Source organism: Ambystoma mexicanum, chromosome 3q (genome assembly GCF_040938575.1).
Source record: "Ambystoma mexicanum isolate Mex_15411 chromosome 3q, UKY_AmexF1_1, whole genome shotgun sequence".
Taxonomy (NCBI): domain Eukaryota; kingdom Metazoa; phylum Chordata; class Amphibia; order Caudata; family Ambystomatidae; genus Ambystoma; species Ambystoma mexicanum.
In genome coordinates, this window is record NC_090926.1 from 1,170,595,415 (window position 1) to 1,170,616,650 (window position 21,236).

The 21,236-nt window shown below is 49.9% G+C and overlaps 1 protein-coding gene across 2 annotated transcripts in view; it reads left to right on the forward strand.

The window, feature by feature from the left end:
• GMIP (GEM interacting protein) overlaps window positions 1–21,236 on the forward strand; it is a 588,802-nt gene that overhangs the window by 86,787 nt on the left and 480,779 nt on the right. For both annotated transcript variants that reach the window (XM_069604014.1, XM_069604013.1), the window contains exon 2: window positions 9,414–9,557. In XM_069604014.1, the coding sequence (XP_069460115.1) occupies window positions 9,414–9,557 (144 nt within the window). The remainder of the gene's footprint in view (window positions 1–9,413; window positions 9,558–21,236) is intronic.

Consider the following 21,236-nt stretch of genomic DNA (forward strand, 5'->3'; position numbering starts at 1 on the left):
TCTGTGTGGGTGGGTGCATGCTTAATTTTGGTGACTTGCATCTATTGTACTGTTTTTTTGCATGAGTTACCCTACACCCTTCAAACCCGATTGCAAACTCTCTGGCCTTCTACCCAAATGTTCACAGAAAGTGAATTGTGTAATTCACCATTTTAACCCATTATTCAAAAAAAATTCTCATGGGAGGGGGAAGAATCCCCCTGACCCCCACAAACCTGTTCATGTTACTTTGGGCCTCCTCGATATGCTCGATCGCATATGTGTGGCAAGTAATTACACCCTCCAATAAAACAACTCACCAGCCGCCAAGGTGGCTGATATATTTTGGGTAATGGAGCGCTCTCTCATGCATATGTTTTTACTATGAAGCAAAAAGTCTGTGTGGACCACTAACACTGACCCACAACAAGAAGCACACCCTGACCCTGTCAGGAGGTGCTATCCCTAGGTTGAGGGTGACGCGCCGCCTATCTACAAGGGAAAGAGGGAGAAAACTGTCCCTACTAACCAATATAGCACAATAGATGAGCTCAAAATACTAAAAATCCAAAAGGAGTGCCCCATGACAGGTACACATGATTAACCCTGTCTTGTGTATGTTCACAAGATACATGCTACCTGGGGGAATTTCACATAACTTTTTTAACCAACTAGGCAGAACATTCTTAAAGCATATATCGGTCACTCCTGGATCTTAAAATAAAGGTCCTGCGCTGGGGATCTATGCTCCCGGAAAACCTGCTACCATGCACAGGTGTAAGCTAAATGTAAGACATGTATTTTATTGTATTGTATTATATTGTCTATTTATATAGCGCCTATACACAGGCTAATGTTTCAAAGCGCTCAAGGATGGTAGGAACACGGGGGGAAAAGAAGTACAGTCGCTCAGAGCCCTTGAAAATCTGAGACGATAATAGTCTGCACAAGTAGAGTAAGTGCATAAAATACATTTAACAATATGGGATAAAGCAAATAGGCCTGACAGCGATTCTGCTATTTTAACATTACAATTAGAGAAACAGACAGACGATCTTGAGGCGTGGTGCGTACGGATCGAAAAGTGCGGAGAAGGTCACAGGGAGGAGAGGGTCAAGTGCACCCGGTTGGTTGAGACTGGTGTAAGAGTAGAGAGATCCACTCTCTAGGGTTAATTTCTCTGTGCGTTGCGTGAGGATGGAGTGTAGGACCCTGAGGCAAGTGCGAGAGGCCTGGTCGGGGGTGCCGGGGTCCAGTGAGACTCTGAGGTACACCAGGCGGCCAGTCAGTGTGCTGTAAGGAATAGGAGGGAGAGAGGGAAAGGAGAGAGAACTAGGTTAGCAGAGTAGAGGGTGAGAGAAGGAAGAGGAGAAGTGGAAGGTCTTGAGGATTTTCTGGAATTTCAGGAGTTCCGCCAAAAGGTGTAGGGTGGCATGGAGGCTATTCGAGAGGGAGGCACCGGCTGAGGAAAAGGATCTCCCACCAAATCTCTGCTTGGAGAACCGGCTCACTTGCAGAAGGTTGGAGGTAGATGAGCGGAGGGCTCATGAGGGACAGTATTTAGGTAGGCAGCGTTGATGGTAGGTGGGTCCCAGGCCCCAGAAAGCCTTGTGAACAATGCAAAGGGTCTTGAATGTGATCCTTGCAGCCACAGGGAGCCCGTGGAGGGATTTCAGTGCCGGAGAGATGCAGTCCCTTGGCTTGAGGCCAAGAATAAGTCTTGCGGTTGTGTTGTAGATAAGTTGCCGAGGGCACAGGGCTGAAGAAGGGAGTTTGAGGAAGAGGCTATTGCAATAGTCCAGCTTGGAGAGAACCAGGGCTCTGGAGACAGTGGGGGTCATTCCGAGATTGGAGGTAAGGGAAAAACGATGCTGGTAATTGAATACCGGCATCGTTTACCGCTACGGGCTATTCTGACCAACCAGACCGCTATTTACGGTACCGTAAAGTACGATGCAGTAAATAGCGGTCTTGGGTCGCGCGCGCGACACGCAATGCCGATATTAGCGGCATGGCATAAACCGGAGCTGGTTATAAGTAACACACACACGTAAATAAAGGCCTCCTTAAGCCCGTAAAGTATCTTACCGGCATGGAGTACATACAGGCATCTCAGAGAAGGTGTAAAGAACACTGAGCAGTGGTTCCCAGCGCCACAGGTGCACACAATCAGCACAGGTGTAAGCAATGGAGTCTGCCAACAGCAGAAAAGGATCACACCCACATACCACACCCCCTCCCACACCAAGATGATACCAGTAGTGGTAGCAGTACATGAAGCAGGAGGCCCTGCTTGCAATGCCACAACTACAATAACAACACCAACAACACCAGGCCCCACCACAGAGGAGACACAGGAGGAGAAGGAGAGTGAGACAGGCCCAGCATGCAGCATCAGTGCAGCCACCGTCACCACCCCGGTAGCCCCCATTCCCACACATCAGGTCCGGTCCCTCAAGCTAACCCCTGAGCAGATCCACATCCTGTACCAGCTTGACTGTGACACCATCACCACCATAGTGAGAAATGACGAGATAGTGAGCATCATAGAAATATGCACCACTATCCCCCCTCAACTGAGGGTGGAGTCTGTGCCCCACTTCCATGCCACAGGCACCTATCAGCACACAGTGGGGCCCATGCATGGCATATCACAACCGTTCATTTCACGGAAACAGAACCAAGTGCTGGATTACTTCCTCAAGCACACAAGGGACTACAAATCCCTACCATGGACTACCCAGGAGATATACGACACAAAAGTTGCCTCCCATGTATTGGCAGGCATGCCAAATTGCATAGGTGCCCTTGACTGCACCCACGTGGAGTTGGCGGACCCGCATGGCATGGAGTAGGTGTATCGCAACCGCAAGCAATACCACTCCACCAACGTGCAGACGGTATGCAACGCAAGCAAGATCATCACACATGGGTGGGTCCGACATCCAGGACCAACTCATGACTCAATGGCCCAGCTGAACTCCACGCTACCCTGCCACATGGGGCGACATGCAGGACGACGTGCCTGGCTGCTTGGTGAGTTGTCTGACTGTGCCATGCCAGTGCATCGGTGTAATGAGGTGGGTGCCTGCATACTCAAACCGGGTTGAAATGTTGACGCCAGTGCACGATGTGCACCCCACCAAACACTGTGCCACAGAGCCAGTGTAACGGTAAATGAGTACAGAATCCCACATTGATGAAGTAAGGCACACACCTAACACTACATGACCAACATGTGACAAGGCCACATAACACAACACATGCACCACTCATCGGCGGCCCTCACACACCCTAAGGGCATATAGGAAGACACACTGCATATGTACTATGTGGCTGCCTCCAGCATATCACCACACCGGAGAGTCATCCCTGGGAGTGGATTGAACTGAGGCCAGCAGGGACACCACACCGCATCACCGGTTTGTCACACCCATAGGAGTGCTGGAAGTCACCATAGTACGGATCAGTGCAGCATGATGAATATGCCACTGGCTACAGCCAACACACCCAACTTCGAAATCTCACAGTACACAGCACTTCATGGATCTAACCCCAAGACTGCTGCATGCATAAACGATGCTTGTACTACAAGATGTGCGTGCCATATTTCATAGACCATCTCGAAGACGCTACCCCCTACATCATTCCATTGCACAGGACACATAGCAGGGCCAGGAATGGGGTAAATGCATCCATGGACATGTGCGTATGGGCAGAAATGACCTGCTGCCATGTAAGACTAGTTCAGTTCTCCACCATGACAGACCAAACACTTACCTTCATTGCCTACACATGCAGGTGACGGTGGCTGTCCCTTGACACTGTGGTCAGGACCCCTGTCAGAAACCCACAGAACAGGCCCGAGGAGGCCTACAATACTTCCCATACCCGTGCACGTGTGGTGATGAAGCAGGTACTTGGCTTGTAGAAGGCACAAATGAGTTGCCTAAGCTGGTCTGGTGGGTCACCCATCTACTGCAATGTGAAGGTGTCCAAGACCCCCATATCATGTGTAATGCTGCACAAAATGTGCATCCCTTGGAACGTGGCCCTGTCCCCTGACATGGGACTGCTACCACCAGATGAAGATGAAGTGTAGGAGGAGGAGGAAGGGGCAGGACACTATCATGGTGCCGGTGCACAGGAGGGACATGTTGTGTGGCAAACATTGATTGGACATTAAAAACGAAACACAAGTCAGCAGAGGGTGGCATGACATGGGGACATAGGGCACTGGGTGTGGGGATACTTGTACACCATGCACTGTCAGATATCAGTATACACATGCTCAATGATGAATGTCCACACAGGTTTAACTTTGCAACACAAATGGTGTATTGACATTTTAAGTGCATGAGTGTAAAACATACCCTCCACCACCCCACCCCCCTGACCCCCAAATCCCCAACACACCCTCAACTCCCACCTCCCTCCCCCCAACTCCCCAACACACCCTCCCCCCCACCTGCCTCCCCCAACTCCCCAACACACCCTCACCTCCCACCCTCCTCCCCCCCAACTCCCCAACAGTAGTCCCCAACAGTAGTCCCATGGTGTCCATCAAGGCCACATGTGGCAGCTATGCAAACTACTCCGTGCTCCCAGGGCCCGGGGGAGGCATGTCCTGGCGGCGCTGTGAACGTAGTGAAAGTCGCAGTGGGCTTGCAGGGGTTGAGCGACTGGTTGAGGGGGTGTCCTCTTGCTGAGCCGGCTGAGTAGGACGCGCAGTCTCAAGGGCATCAGCTATGCGTCCGAGGACTTCACATAGGCGGTTTGTGCTGTCCGTCACCACCTGCTGCATTGCCCTTAGTTCCTCCCGCCACTTCTCCCTGCCCCGGCGATTGTCTTGCATCACCTCAGTGATGAGGGAAGTGAGCTGTGGTGCACGCTATGCATCAGTTGACGGGGTGTCATCCCTGAAGGGGATTGGGCTTACATGCCCTGACAGGGCTTCGACTGGGGGACTGGGCACGGGATTGGCGTGTTCCTGTGCTTCTCCACATGCACATCGGCCAGGTGTGTCAGGCTCCCCTGAGTCGCTGTACGACACCTGTGGGTAATTGCTGGGCTCTGGGGTGTGGACGGTGGGGTATGAGTCCTCCTCTGACGCTCCACAGATGGACAAGGGGCTGTCCATGGTTTCTAGGGGGGCCATGGCTGCCACCTCCCCAGATATGCTGGACTCCTCGGACCTTGGGGCGGACAATGTACCTGGCGCCGATGCAGGGAGGGATGGGGGTGGTGCACCCTCCATGGGCCTTGGAGGAGCCGGTGTGGGTGTGTCCTTCCTGGCTGGTATGCGGCGGACCCTGCCTTTGCCCCTGGAGGTGGTGGGACAGCTGGTCTCGGGCTCCTCGCTGTCATGCTCACTGCCTGTGGGGGTAGAAGAGAGGGACGGCATGAGTGATTATTTGAGACGCAAATTACATTCATGGCTAAATTCACATATTCAGTCATTTGGGGTTTATGGCCTTTTGGGTATGAAACAGCACTACTTTCTATTCATGGGTGTGATATGTATGCAGGTGTCGGAGTCACTCATCCTGGCCTGGTACTGTGCAGTCTGACTCGCACACTGGCCACCCAGCTGCACAGTGTGCATCATGGGATGTGCCAGTTTGTGCACTATGTGTGATGTGCATTATGACCTTGCACTTGGGCCTTGCTTGGGTGGCAGTTGGTTCGGCATGATTTGGATGTGGGGGGGGCACCATGACAAGGTGCCTTGGCCGGCCTTTGGGAGTGTATATCATGTATTTGGCATTGGCAGTGTTGACTTTGGACACTCACCTCCATCAGCCGATGACGGTGCCCCACACACCATGTTGCCGACGCCCTCTATGGATTCCGTTCCGATCAGTCCAGCACATGTCTCCTCCCATGGCATCAGTTTCTTGGGGGAACTTGGGCCCCCTCCGGTCTGCTGTGCCTGGCTGCGGTTGGCGGAGAGGATGCTCCGCACCCTCAACCGCAGGTCATCCCACCGCTTGCGGCAGTCCTTGGGTGTGCGGGGGGTGGTGTCGACTGCGCTCACCCTCTGGGCCACTAGTGCCCAGATGTTATTTTTCCGGAGCACCGGCTCTCTACGCATGTCCCCGCTGAACACGATGTCAGCGTGCTCTCAAGGGTGTCTACCAAGGCCTGCAATTCATCCGGGCTGAATCGCTGCTTGCGGAGCCGGTCTGCTGTCTTCTTTGGGGCTTTTGGCATTCCTGCAGGGTGTGATGGCCTTTTCCAGGGTTCAAAATGCTGCCAAGGGTGCTGCATGATGAGGATGGCAATGGATTGTGTTTTTAAAGATGGCCGCCGCGCTCCTTCCCGTTCCTGTGCGATGATGATATTTCCGGTTCCGTTATTTAACGGTGGCCATAATTTACGGCCACTGTTATTTGCGGACATCACTGTTTCCACTTTGTTCTATGGCGATATTGTTAGGTACGGTGCGTATAATGCCGGTAAGGGCTTTTTTGGACCCTTTTGCGGCATGCCGCTAGGTGCTTTACCGGCATGGCGCAAAGCTTGTGCCCACAAAGTCGTAATGGGCCGCAATTAGCGGTCTGTGACCAGATCGGACACGTTCTTTGCTCCATGCCGGTAAAGCCCGGTAATTACCTCCAATCTCGGAATGACCCCCAGTGAGTCTCTGGGGGAAAGTGAGAAAGGGTAGAGTACCTCTGAGGAGGTGTAGTTGATAGTTAGATTTTTTAGAGATGTCTGAAATGTGAGATTAGAAAGAGAGAGTGGAATCAAAGATGACCCCAAGGTTTCTTGCATCGCATGTGGGTGCAGGGCCAAGGGAGGCCTGCCGGAGTGAAAGTGGGAAAGCGGGAGCAGGAGTTCCAATCTGCACAATCTCAGTCTGAGTGGCGTTGAGGCAGAGGTTGTTTGCAGCACACCATGACTGAAAAGCTGACCATCAGATATGAGCGAGGAAGAGATGGCGGCTGAGTGTAGCCCGAAAGGTAGTTGTGTGTCATCTGCATAGCACTGGAATTTAGAGGTGAAGGTGGCAATCACCCTTGCCAGGTAAGCCCTATAGGCGTTGAAGAACCAGGCAGATAGGTTAGATCCCTGTGGAACGCCACAGGTTGAGAGAGTGATAGTCGAGTGAAAGGCTCTGAGTTCCACCTGGGATGGGCGGTTGGAGAGAAAGGAGGTTAACCATGCCAGAGCCTGACCTGTGATTCCCAGGGTGTCACAGAGACGTGGGATCAGGATGTTGTTGTTAACCGTGTCGAAGGCAGAGGAGAGGTCAAGGATAATGAGGACAGAGGGAGAGTTAGTGTCAAGGCTTGAGAGCAGGTCTTCACAGGTGTTCAGAAGAGCAGTTTCTGTGCCTCTGGATGCTCTAAAGCCAGATTGATGGTCGTAAAAGCAACCAATAGATTCACTATGGAGGGTCAGCTGAGAGATAGCCAGTTTCTCCAGGAGTTTGCCCAGGAAGGGAGTGATGGAGAAAGGGCAGTAGTTTGCCAGAATGGAGCGGTCGGCAGAGGGTTTTTTGAGCAGAGGATGCACAAGGGAGTGCTTCAGTGCAGTTGGGAAAACTCCAGTGGAGAAGGAGAGATTGCAGAGCTCAGCCAAGGCTGGGGCAAGGGAGTTGATATTGTCTTTAATGGTTTTTGAGGGGCAGGGGTCCACCTGTTTGGATGAAGCCATCACAGATCGGACCTGTCTGGTAACCTCATCCGATGTGACAGATGAGAGAGAAGAGAGGGTAAGTGGAGGGGGGACCAAGGGAGGCTCCCGTGTTGGTGTATGCTGTGGTGTGGAAGAGATGGTGGAAAGAATGTCTTGAGTTTTTGTAGCGAAGTGTGCACCCAGGGCCGAGCAAAGGTCCTGGGTTGGTGTGATAGACGAACATGCAGCTGCAGGATTGGCCAGCTCCTTTCAGACTTTGAAGGGATCGGCCATGTTGTTTGATGCTGCGGAGATGCAGGCTTGAATAAAGCCTAGCAAGACTCAAGGATATCGTCAGATTAACAGTGGGTCAACCGGTTTCGATGACTAAGAATACTGTTGTCATCTTCTTCAGGACCTGGTCATTCAAACTTCGGCATTGCTCTGTTTGGAATCCACGAATCCGGATTGGGCAAACACCCCATCTCCTCAGAATCCTAGACATAGGTGGTGTAGGAACGATAAGGGAACGTGGGTGGCAAGCTTGGCCACTCCTTGTCTGGCGACAATGAACAAAAGGATGTAGATGCCTCGTGTCTGTGCTCATGTCATCAGATATCAGGGGCTATGTGATCTCACTTCCTCTTCCCCTGGCATTTTGGTGAAATGGCGTCCCTGGATTAAACTAAACTGGGGGTCCTTGTAGTGTGGTAGGAACGAATGGCAAACATTGTGCTAGACACCCGCTAAATGTTAAAATGTCTGATTTACTGACATGCTATGGAATAATGACATGGAAAAAAAGATTAATCGTAATATTTCAGTTAGGCATTGCTTCATTTGCAAAGCAACAAACCCAGGTCCCCCCATTTGTCTTGGCTCACTGCTGTGTGCAGTGTGTTGTCCTGTAGGCGAGAGCTCAAGAATGTTTTTTTTTTGGTCCAGGATATTGAAACAATGTCACACAACAAGTTAAAAAAAAACCTATATGATCTTAATCGCCTTTAAATGTGAAACAAGATGGCGCCTTTTAAAAGTTCTTTGGCCTACTGAATTCAACAAAGTGCATTTAGTTTCCATTTCCATAAATAGTGTGTCTGTGTCACTAGAGAAAGCACATGGGTGTCTCTGAGAAATATCCCTTTAATGCCTCTCTCTCTCTCACTGTGCAGCTGTGACTTGTTTGTGAGCACACTTCTTCGGGGTATTTTGTAACTGAGTTGTAGCAAGAGCAATTATGCGATTGAGCATTGAAAGGAAGCTTACAGATATTTGGAAAAGGTTGTCCAGATTGTGTATTTTAAAGAAATGCTTTCTAACAATATTAAATAAAGCACAGTAGAATTTAAATACAGGTGAGTGTGAGTTCATGCAACAAGCTGTTACTTACACCTATACCCCATCAGCTAGGCACAGCATTAGTCCACTGAAGGGAAAATGTAATTTGTGTACATATCTGAAGCATCCTGTCTTGCATGAGAAGCAGCTGCTCTGCAGGGGGTGTGTTGGGATAGAATCAGCAGCAAAAACAAGCGATGCAAACGCCATTATCCTCAGAGCCGGTGCATGGCCACTGTTTCAAAATAATCCCCTGGGGCTGAGCGCCTGACAGCCCTGGCACAAGTTCAAATGCACCCTCCAGACAACTAATCACTTTCCCCCAAATAAACAAACAGGCTAGGCTGTGGTTAGGTCTCGCGGCTGACTGTAAACAGTGCAGAGGGCAAGTGTTATCAGAACATTCCATTTCTGAACCGGGAGGGGTGGGCGTGCCACGTGTGAGCTAACGCTGCTGTTGTCTCTGTCCGCAGGATTTGTGCCCCCTTCGAAAGGTGAGATTGAGGTGGAGCTGAGCGAGCTGCTGCAGGCCATCTGCTTCCTGCTGTCCGAGTACCCCTCCCTGAACTCCCGCACCATCCAGGCGGCCACCACCACCCTGGTGGCAAAGATCAATGGTAAGTCCCGACATTGAACGATGACTCGTTCCCTTTACACAGTAGCGCTCTTGATTATCCGCCAGCTGTTCTATGGACATCCATGGGTTCCTGGCCCCAGAAATGGATGTATGTGGGACATAGGTGGAGGAACGAAGGCCTGGGGCCGGGTTCCCTTGCAAGGCCATGGACACCCAAGGTGACTGCCAACATGGCACCGGTAAAGGCTATTTTACCCCTAGGTTGTGACCCCTTTCATGGCTTTAGTCTCACACTCACCCTGGCACATGCAAATTTCCAGTTGTTAATAAGTGGAATACATATAGAATGTGTTAATGTTGCCTTAAAGACCCCCACAGGTCAAGACAGTTTCTGATGTGTTGCACAGCAATGCTGCAAGCAGAAAGTGTGGTGTCACGTGTCCTGACGGACGGAGTCACGTGACACAGCGGGGGAGTAGTGGAAATAAAGGTATCACCGGAACTGGCGGCGTTACGCCAGTCCGGGTTTAAGCAGCCAAGCGAGTGGTCGTGTCCTTTGTTCTGCGGCGCCCCCGCGCATCGCATATCAGCGCAAGCCCCGGCCCGAGGCCTTACTTGTGCATCCTACACCCGCCCGTGTCCCGGCGGGTGTAGACATCACAGAAAGAGTCACATGCATTGAAACACTTTTTTTGTACTTTAGTTGGACACATGCAGGCACGAAATAGACATCGGAAATAAATGTCTCCTTTTCAACCAATTGCTGTGAACTATCAGAGCCCAGAAGACGGGCAGCTGGAAAGCTGGGCATGTGCCAGTGGAATCTGGGATTCTGACCTGTGCTGGTCCAGCCAGCAGCATTGTGACGTCACAAGCCAACTGTAATAGGATATTATAGTCCCAATCCATTTGTAATCCATTTGTAATACGATAGTTTTTACTGTTTTTTTAATGATGTAATTTGCTCATTACATGATGTGAGTAATAATGTCAAAACTAGAAAGTGCATAGAAAATGTTCTTTTTTTTATAAAGCTATTAAAGGCGTCCATGTGTTATAAATGAATAACTTGTATTTTGTTTAGCACGTGCTACTGCAGTTATTGCCATTTTATTTCTTTGTAAATAACAAGTCTAACCCCATTAAATGTTACTGATTTGATCAGATTTGGATGGCAATTGTTAACCGGTGGATGTGCCGCAGGCCGCCCCACACGCATGCACACACATGCCAGGTAAGCATACGCAGGACACGTCTTGCTGGTATGGGGTCCCAGCGGCAACTGCCGTCTCGGGACCTCGTTTATTAATACGTGCATGCGCGAGCCGGAACAAGGCTCGCGCATGCTCAGAACCGTTGCATACTATGCAACATCCCTCCTTTTTACCAAACAAGAAAACAATTAAACATTAACCATAACAGTAACCCAACGTGAATTAGCACAAGCAGTTCTCGGCCTGCTAGGACACCGGGTCCATGAAGTAGTCCTGGAACCTCGACAGGCGTTGGCGCCCCTCACTAGTCGGATACCTTTTTCTGCCCTCTGGGGACGGCACAGGTGCTTCCGGTGGGGTGGGTCCCCTTCATCCTCTGATGCCGTTGTCGGCTGGGTAGCCTCTGAGGGCACCTCCTCATGAGTCCTCGGAATCTCTTCTGGCTGGTTGGTGTCTATCTTTTTGAAGTAGGACACATTCCTCGTGATAGTCCCTCGCTCGTTGGCCGCAGTTATCATGGACCCTTTCACATGGGTCACCCTTAGCGGTTGTGGTTTATATGTGAGGGTCAGTTTACCCTCCGGACGTCTATTCCTCACCAGCACAGTGTCCCTTACTCCAATGGGCTTTTCCTGGAGATTCCTCCGTTCACTTTTCTTCTCATTCTTGTTCCGTCTCTCTTGACGGACTCGTTTGTCGTCGATTACCCCTGGTGTTCTCCCTTTCTCCTCTGGTAGTAGTCCTCTGGGACAGCGACTAAACAATGCTTCTGCCGGTGCGACCCCAGTGGACTGATGTGGGGTCGTTCAATACTCTCTGAGGAACTCGAAGAGATTCTGGCACAGCTCTCCTACCCCGTTCATCGAGATTATGAAGACTTTGTTTAAAGTTCTCATGAACCGTTCAGCTTCTCCGTTTGCCCTTGGCCAGAGCGAAGTGACTCTCCTGTGTCTGCTACCTCTTGCTTCCAGATATCTGGCGAATTGCTGTCCCTGAAACGGCAGGCCATTATCCGAGCACAGTTCAATCGGGAACCTGTGGGTGGCAAACATCTTTTCTAGTGCCAAAATGGTGTGGTCACACACTGTTGAATTGACTAGTTCAAATTCTGGGTATCTTGACCACTGGTCTACTACTTCCAGGAAGTACATTCCTCTTCCTGTTGATCCAAAATCGCCGTGCACCGTCCCCCATGGTTGTTCACTTCTCTCCATGGACCTTATCGGTGGACCTCTTTCCACCAGACTAGCAGCCTGGCAAGGAACACAGGCACGGACAAAATCGTCCACCCGCCGCCCCAAGTTGGGGAACCACACTTTCGGTCTTAGGCGTGCTTTTGTTTTGGCTGCCCCTTGGTGCCCATTGTGTGCTAGCTCCAACACCATGGTCACCAGAACTCGCGGGATGACAATCTGTCGACCTCGTAACAGGAGTCCACCCTCGGTCACCGAGAGTTCATTACATGCCTTCCACATCGCTTGCAGGTCCTTCTGTGCACCGGCCTCCCACCTGGCATTGTTGGTAAGCACATATTTCCACTCACCGTTGCCCATCGCTGCTCTGATGACCTGGAATATCTTGTTGTTGTTTGATGCCTCAGCTATTTCATGACGTGACAGTGCTACCGGCAGAGCGGCCTCCACAATGTTGCGGACCATTTCGATGCAGTCCACCACCTCGACGTTGTCTTGATCACGGCCAGCCCCCGGGTGCCTGGACAGGTAGTCTGCTGGGTTGTGCGTGCCCGGACGATATTGCAGTCTTACTCTGTACTCGGTCAAGGACAACATCCACCGTTCGATACGCAGTGGTGGTTTGAGGAGGCCCCAGCTATGATTGGTATGAGTGGCTTGTGATCGGTGATAACTACCACGGGCTTACCCAATTGTACAGTCGGAAATGTTTGCACCCCCACAATATGGCCAGAGCCTCCCGCTCAATTTGAGAGTATCTTCTCTCGGTCCCCGTGAGAGCTTTGCTTGCGTACGCTATGGGGCGCATATGTTCATCTGTGTCCGCTTGCCTCAGTACTGCGCCTAGTCCCACTGGGCTGGCGTCCACGGCGATTTCCGACTCTCTGTCTGGGCTAAAATATGCCATTGTCTCTTGGCCAGACAGTGCATTTTTGATGTCGATGAATGTCTTTTGTTCTTTGGTTGTCCATGTCATTTCTCGTTAACGCCCGCAGGGGCTCTGATAGTGACGCCAGATCACGAATGAACCTCCCGCAGTAGTTCACCATGCCCAGAAAGCGTCTTATCTCAGATGGTGATTCTGGGGGGCCGCTTCGCGAATGTCTCGCACCTTCTCCGGGTCGGGAGAGACGCCTCCGGTGTGGAAAACTGAATCCGAAGAACTCAATGCGGTCCTTGAAGAACTCGCACTTCTTCCTGTGTAGTGTTAGGCCTAGGCATTTGAGTATGTCCAGTGCGCATTCCAGCCTTTTCAAATGTTCAGCCTCCAACTGCGCGAAGACCAAGATGTCGTCGCTCATGTTGATAACTCCTTTTAGTCCCGCCAGGGCTCCACGGATGACGTTTTGGAATACCTCTACCACTGACGAGACTCCAAAACGTAGTCTTTTGAATTGATATAACCCTTCGTGGGTGGTGAATGTTGTTATGTAGCGTGACTCTGGGTGAAGTTCCAGCTGGTGATATCCTGATCTTAAATCTAGCTTGGAAAACACTTTGGCTCCTTGCAGCTCACCCACGATGTCGTCTAGCGTGGGCGTGAAGTGTCTTTCCCTCTTGATAGCGGCGTTTTGGTAGCTGCATGTCTACGCAGATGCGGACTGCTCCAGGCTGTTTGGGCTTAGGCGCCACTACGATTGGGGACACCCACGGCGTCGGGCCTTCTACCCTTTCGATAATATCCATATCAATCAGTGATTGGAGTTCCTTCTCTACTTGCGCCCTTAGGTGGAACGGTATCTTTCTGTGCTTTAGGGCTGTCGGCCTCATGGACCCATCAATATATAGTCTAATCAGGTCTCCTTTCAGCTTGCCCACTCCCTGGAATATGCTCTCGAACCGGTTCAGAAGGCGGTCAATATCCGTTTGGTACACCGACATGGTAAAATGGACAATGCCTAAGGCCTCGGAAGCAGCACAGCTTAATAGAGAGTGCGGGCTTACGTCGGTAACAAAGAATCTGGCCTTGATTGTAATCTGCACATGGGAGATGGGCGCCACGAAGACTCCGTGGATTAGCAGTGGTGTATCCCCCCCAAAAGTATATATTCTGGCCTTGGACGGTTCCAGTTTGGGAGGGCCTGGAAGAGCCTCATAGTGTTCTGCTGCCAGGACACAGACCGACGCCCCGTGTCGATCAAAACAGGTGTCGGTACATCTCCAATGTTCGCCGTGCAAGTTGGTTGTCTTCTCTTTTTTGCTCCTGTGGCAATGTTTGAGATGAAAAAGACCTTCTCCTCGTCTTCCTCTTCCACAGCAATGTCTAATTCTTGCACTCCCTGTTCGACGGCCAACACATTCCTAAATCTTCTGGGGGTGGCCTCACTCACTCTTGCTGGCCCCCTTGACGTGGTCACCAGAACATCTGCTCTACACACCCTTGGATAATGTCCAGGTGTGCTGCACCTGCCACAGACTCTCGCTTTCGCTGGGCATTCTCCCGTGTGAGGCAGACCTGTGGGTAAGAGGGTATTGGACGGCCATCAGCTTGTTTCTGGCCCCAATGTGACTTCTCTGGTGCGGGCCGACCAACAGCAAAAGCTTCCTCACTCCTACCTGGGCGCACCGTACGTTTTATGCGTTCAATTCAGAGGGAGGGAGAGGAGTTGAAAGGGTGTAAAAACACCTTGTAATTATGTTTTAAGAAAGAAAAAAGTAAAAAAAAGGATATTTATTAAGGTGTAGAAACTAATATTAAATAAAAAGTAAGATTGGCTATATCTGTATAAAGAGGTCATGGCTGCAGTAAGTTAGATTTTTTAGGAAGCAGATTTTCTGCGGAGGACCCACACATACGGGCCAAGATACCAGTGAGGTGCTCTTCCTTGCTCATCTTCCATTGGGGAACCTATCATATTGGGATAAGATTTGGGCATGCTAGCAGCAGACCAGTACCATCTGTCCCTGCAACAAAGACGCAAAGTATGTTTCGACTCTCACCTTCTCAGCTGTTATGCAATATAGGTAGAGTTGGGGTAATGCCTGCCTGGCCTAGGGGTGTTAAATATAGCGTAACTACTTTGAGGAAGTAAGGTGAGGGTCGGGAAAACTAAAGGAAGTAATCTTCATAGGGTCTTCCCCCTCCCTTATCTTAATAAGTCCTGCCTCATTACATGTTTGGCGGTAGCCGTGCCTGATACAAAGACACGGCTGCCGCCAAACCCGTGATTTTACCAGCACCCGCGAATGGGCAATTACCGGGTCATGCCGAGTTTGGCAGACCCGGTAATTGCCCATTCGCAGGTGCCGGTAATAAGGGACTCCCCATCCCCATTTGGCCCAATAGGGCTGAATGGGAATGGGGAGCTCAGATGCACCGGCACCGTTCATAACGGTGATGGTGCATCCACGAGTTGTGCTTGCGTGTGCCGCACTGCCCGCCAGGTGCGACCCTGGCGGGCACATCTCGTAGTATGGCGGTACGGTAGCAACGACACCAGTAGCACTGCCGGTGCCATTGTTACTGTACCGCCATACTTATAGTGAGGCCTATTTGAGATACTCTAATCTACCAGAGGTATGCAAATGTGGCCAACAGAAACACAGAACTCTACTATATGACAAGTCCTTAGCTTCCCAGCAACCCGACTCTAAAACAGAAGGCTCCAAGTCTTTGACCAATCAATAGTTCAAAACCTGTTCTGAAAGTCCTTCCCTATTTTAATATCATAGTGGGCCTCATTACAATTCTGGCGGTAGCCGTTCCGGTTAATCCAGCACGGCTCCCGCAGGAGTTGCATTTTTTCCGGCACCCGCGAATGGGCAAGAACTGGGTCATGCCGAGTTCGGTGGACCCGGTAATTGCCCATTTGCGGGTGCCGGCAACAAGGGCCTCCCCATGCCCATTCAGCCCCAAAGGGCTGAATGGGGATGCAGACGTTGGATGCACCGGCGCATTCAGAGTGCTGACGGTGAATCCGATGTGCTGTGCTTACGAGTGCCGGTCTGCTCGCCAGGTTCGGGTTCTGTGAATGAGGAATTACCGGGTCATTCCAACCTTGGGAGACCCGGTAATTCCTCATTCACAACACCAATCCCCATTCCCATTTGAGCCCACAAAGGGCTCAATCGGAATGGGGATGGAGCTAATAACGGGCCCGTAGGCAAGAATAGAGAGCGGGTTAACAAGGGAGAGAGAAGGAGGAAGAGGAAGGTCTTGAGGAGATTCCGTAATTTAAGGTGATCAGGATCAAGACGGAGATAGGTAGGGAGGGTTTTCCAGAGGGAAGCTCCTGCAGAGGAAAGAGATCTAGCCCCAAATCTCTGTTTTGAGAATCTGTTCACCCGAAGAGATTTGGAGGAGGAAGAGTGGAGGGCTTTAGAAGGAGAGTATTTAGGGACAGAGAGGTGTAGATAGTGTCCTCTGCTGGTCCCTTCCGGACAAAAACAGTTTATACCAGGCCCTTCAGCTTCAGACCTTAGGGTGGTGCTGATCCTCCTCTTGATCCTGCTAACAAGTCTTTCACCTTCAGACCTTAGGGTCGCGCTGATCTTTCTCAAGATCACACTGACAGGTCTATCACCTTCAGACCTTAGGGTAGCGCTGATCTTTCTCAAGATCACACTGACATGTCTATCACATTCGGACTTTAGGGTGGGGCTGATCTTCCTCCAGATCACACTGGTAGGTCTTTTAACTTCAGCCCTTAAGGTGGCGCTCATCTTCCTCCAGGGCCCGCTGACAGGTATATCACTTTCATACTTTCTAGTGGCATTGATCATTCCCCAGATCACACTGACAGGTGTATCACATTCAGACCATAGGGTGGAGCTGATCTTTCTCCAGTGCCCACTGACTGGTCTTTCAGCTTCATTCTTTAGGGTGGGGCTGATCTTCCTCCAGATCACACTGACAGGTCTATCACCTTTAGACCTTAGGGTGGGGCTGATCTTCCTCCAAATCATGTGTGCACGGTTGTGGGTCCCCTCTCAGAATCGGTTTTCGTTGTTAGGGACAAGTCTCTATCTCATTCCTTTGGCTTCTTCACTGAGCTCCTGTCTCCTTATCTCCAGCCTCATGGTTTTAGCAAAGTCCCCTGATAGTTGTTTCCCCCCATCTTTGTATCCAGTCTTGCACCACATCTTTGTTTTCTAGGACGGATCCTTCTTGAGACCTTTAAAGGTTAGTCTTTTTAATAGGTCCCACCTCAGAACTGGACTGGGTGGATCCCGCCTCGGTCTTCTTTGTATTCAACCAGTTAAATAGATATTTCTCCCACAAGGCCCCTCTTATAGGGCTCCATCTCAAGGAGCCGATATTTTTAATACCTTCCATTCATGATTTGACTTGATTTTTGAATGTATATAGTTCACTTACACAAGAAACTGAGCAGATACTGCATCTAGGTGCAGATGTTACATCAAAAGAGGGCCAACTGGAAATGATAGTCGAGGGGTCTCATTGCGAGTCTGGCGGTAACCGAGCCATAAAAACCGGCAGGTTACCGCCGGATTCATATTACCATTCCGCCTCCGTGATTCCCGGAATTACCGGGGCATTATGACCCCGGTGACCCAGGAATTCCGGAGGCGGAATTGTGTAAGTCCCCATTCCCATGGAGTCCGATAGGACTCCATGGGGATGGGGACAATGGAAACACTGGTTCCGTCTATGACGGAGCCGGTGTTTCCATTTCTGCCTGCAGGTGGGTGGTGTTAAACCGGCCAGGTCAGGCTTAGCGGGAGTGACACCTCCCGCTTGCAGGACTCTTAATCAGCCTGTCCGGAAAAGTCCAGGGTCGTAATGAGGCACGAGGACTGTTACTGAAAAATAAAAGTTTTCAATCGCTTTCTAATTTGCGAGAAAGATTCATTTTCGCGACGGTCAATAGGAAGCTGATTCCACACCTTTGGATCTGGAATGGAGAAACCTCTGACACCTTGAGATACGTATCAAGACGGGGTATCCACCAACGGCTCACTACTATTCATTGAGCGAAGCGCACGAGTTGGTTGATAAGCCCAGATTTTTGAAGAAAGATAACAGGGGGCAGTCTTGTGAACACACTTAAAGACCAGGCATAAAATTTTGAATAGGACCCTCTGCTGCACTGGAAGCCAATGACGTGCCTGTGATGTGGGTGCAGAGCCAGGCAAAGAAAAGAGAAGCCTGGCGGCTGCATTCTGCGCAACCTCTAGGCGCTGCATTCGATAGGTTGGAATACCCATATAAAGAGAATTGCAATAGGTCTGCAACCAATGCCCCGGCCACTGTTAGTCGGTCACCTTCTGCGATAAAAGATAGAAGGGGTTTCAACAGTTTAAGATGGTAATACACTGATTTAACTGCTTTGCTAACCTGGAGATGGCAACCCAGGTGTGCGTCCTAAGTTCAGCCAAGGGTTTTCACCTTGTGGGAGAAAACAGTAGGAACGTCAAAAAGTGCTGTGCAAGGGATACTTAACTCAAAATTATCTAACTTTCTTTTTGGTCCAAGCACCATCATTTCAGTCTTAGGAGGATTTAATTGAAGCTTATTTACCAGCATCCAATTTTTGAATCTTGCTAGCACAAGCTAGCACTCTATCGACTGCTTCCCTAGGTTGTTTTGATCAGACATATATTTGGGTGTCATCAGTGTAAGAGTGATGTTGCAAATCAAACTAGGAATAAATGCTCAGTAGGGGGCACCAGTCCAGGGGGCATATATAGACATTGAACAATAATAGGGACAACGAAGATCTCCGGGGCTCACCAACCTCAACCAATACGGATCCGGAACAGTAGAAACCCATTTTCACTTGTTGACTACAGTCTTGTAAGAATTAAATTAACCATTTTAGAGAATCATTTGAAAGCTGTGCTGCTGTAGTCAATCTGGAAATAAGTATCTCAAAGTCAACAGTGGTGAGATGGCCGACAGGTCAAGCATGACTAGCAAGGGACACCACCGCAACCCCTGCTCCCATTTACCCCAAGAATTATTCCCACTAATAATATCGCCTTTGGCCGTTCCCGATGACCATATATATGGCGATATTATTGGTGGAGTTAATATTACCTGTTGCCATGTGATTGGGGGCTGGACGGCTCCGCATTTTCTCAATTAAACACTTTAAAGTCTGAATTTCTCCCATATTGTCACCTAGTTGTCGGGGCTCTCTTCTGCAGTGGCGACGTGAATTTTCTGCTCCTTTGGCCTTCCTCTGCTTTCATCTATTTTCAAAATCGCTAGGTTATTCTTTGGACTTGCGCGATCTAGCTTTCCTGGCATTAATTCCCAGTGCATATTTGCTTGCACTTAAGAGTTGCTGCATCATTCGTTTCTGATTCTGATATTGTTTTCCTGGTCATTTCTAGACTTGATGCAGAAACTCTGTTGCGGCTGGGCTACCACAGTCTCCTCTCGCACCCCTTAAGAGTGATCCCCATGCTGCCTCCAGGATGGGGCCCGGGGCTGGGAAATGTGACCATATTACCCCTCAGCAAGGTTGCCTGCACTACCCACCAGGCTTCTCATCTAAAAGCATCTTTAGTGGTGATATGAGCTGCCACTCTGAGAGGTTTGGATACATTACATCATAATTTGATATTTAAATAGCGCTTTGATCCAAAGCGCTTTACATAGCACATATTTACATACATCATTAGTATCACCCAATCGAAATTGGTGCTCGCTTTATCGACCTCAGAAGAATGAAAGGCAGAGTCAACCTTGCCAGCATTTGAACTTGCAACCGACGCAGATCATATCAAACGCAGATCATATCAACGAGCGTTTAACCAGCTGAGCCATCTTCGCTATAGCTTCCTCATCCCATCGGCAACCCCAGTTGCTCCCTGCTTGACCACCCTAGTTTACTGTACTGGAAAAAACTGCATGAACATCAAATGTGATGATTAGCAAAAACGCATTGGAGCAACCCTGTATAGAACACAGCCCTGCGCAGCTTAGTACATAACATAATACACCTCACCTACCTGCATACCACCCAACTGTACCTGTAAATATGAAACCCAATGTATTCAATTGCCATATGTATCCTAAGATCTACTGTTTGACCAACCACTTTCATCTGCTGTAACCCAATGTAACCTAAGAGAACCACTGTGACCTATTGTAAGCTATGAGAACTATTGTAACCTACTGCAACCTAAGAGAACTACTGTAACCTCCACGCTTCAGTAACCAGCGCCTAGATGCCCCTGGGCTAAGTGCGCGGTAACAAATGTCTAAATAAATAAATAAATAAATGCCAGGCAGTGTTCTACACCCAGGGCCCATCACACTGAGACAAGCCTTTCTGTAAGCGCATTGGCAAAAGAATGTCTAAGACAACACAAGGGGACAACAGCTGCACTGCACCCCCCACCCCCGAAAAACAACTTTGTGGCCCGGCATCTAATAACACCCGCTTACTGATTCCAGGGTGCTACATTGTGGCTTCTGTAATGTGGTCTCAGGTGGACCCCACATACCATGCTTGTGAGTCTCCAACAACTGCCAAAAATGATCTCAGAGGTAGGTCTCTGCTAAATGACAGTAGGTGACAAGCAGCTCACTCAAAGAAAGCCCCACATTCTACGCGGTTAGTTCCCGACACAAGTGGCAAGACTCCCGCTTCACCCCCATACCCATGTATATATGCTGCTGTGATCCAGTGCAGGTATTTATTTTTGTTGGGCAGTAAAATAATGATTAGTTATGTATAACGAGCTTAATACCTAGAGGTTTTTAAGCGGTGCCCGGGGATCGAGCCTCTGTTGCTCCATATCGTCTTGCTTCCAAGGCGAGCATGTTGCCCCTGAGCTATCCTCCCCTCTTACGCTTTGTTGTGTTGGCTCAGGGGGTCTGAAACCTTTGCCCTCCATTAACTCCCATCACCCATAGCCAATGGTGAGGGATAATGTTACGTAGTCCAAAATATCTGTAAAGCCGCAGGTTGTAGATACCTGTAATGAGTAAATACATTGTGCCTCCCATTGGTGCAGTATAAACAACATGGTGGCTAACCCATTGCCTCCTTTGTTTGATGGTAACAAATATACTGCCACTTTCACCACAACACCCACATTCCTAGATTGGAGGTAGAGTGCAGTAGGCATCTCCAGCAAATAGCTAGGCGTAGGAGTTACCGCCAGTATATGAATGGCGGCAAATCCTCCACTTCATGTCCAAGACCTTGAGTATGCATGGCAGGCAGAATTACCATCCATAGTAAAGCTGCACAACCCCCATGGAGTCGTAGGGACTCCAGAAATGGAGGATGACTCTGGCATACCACCACTCGGAAACTGGCAGCAATGGAATGCCCTACCTCCTACCCTTCAAGGCGAGGTATACCTCATTCCATTCCAGAAAGCCATGAAAAC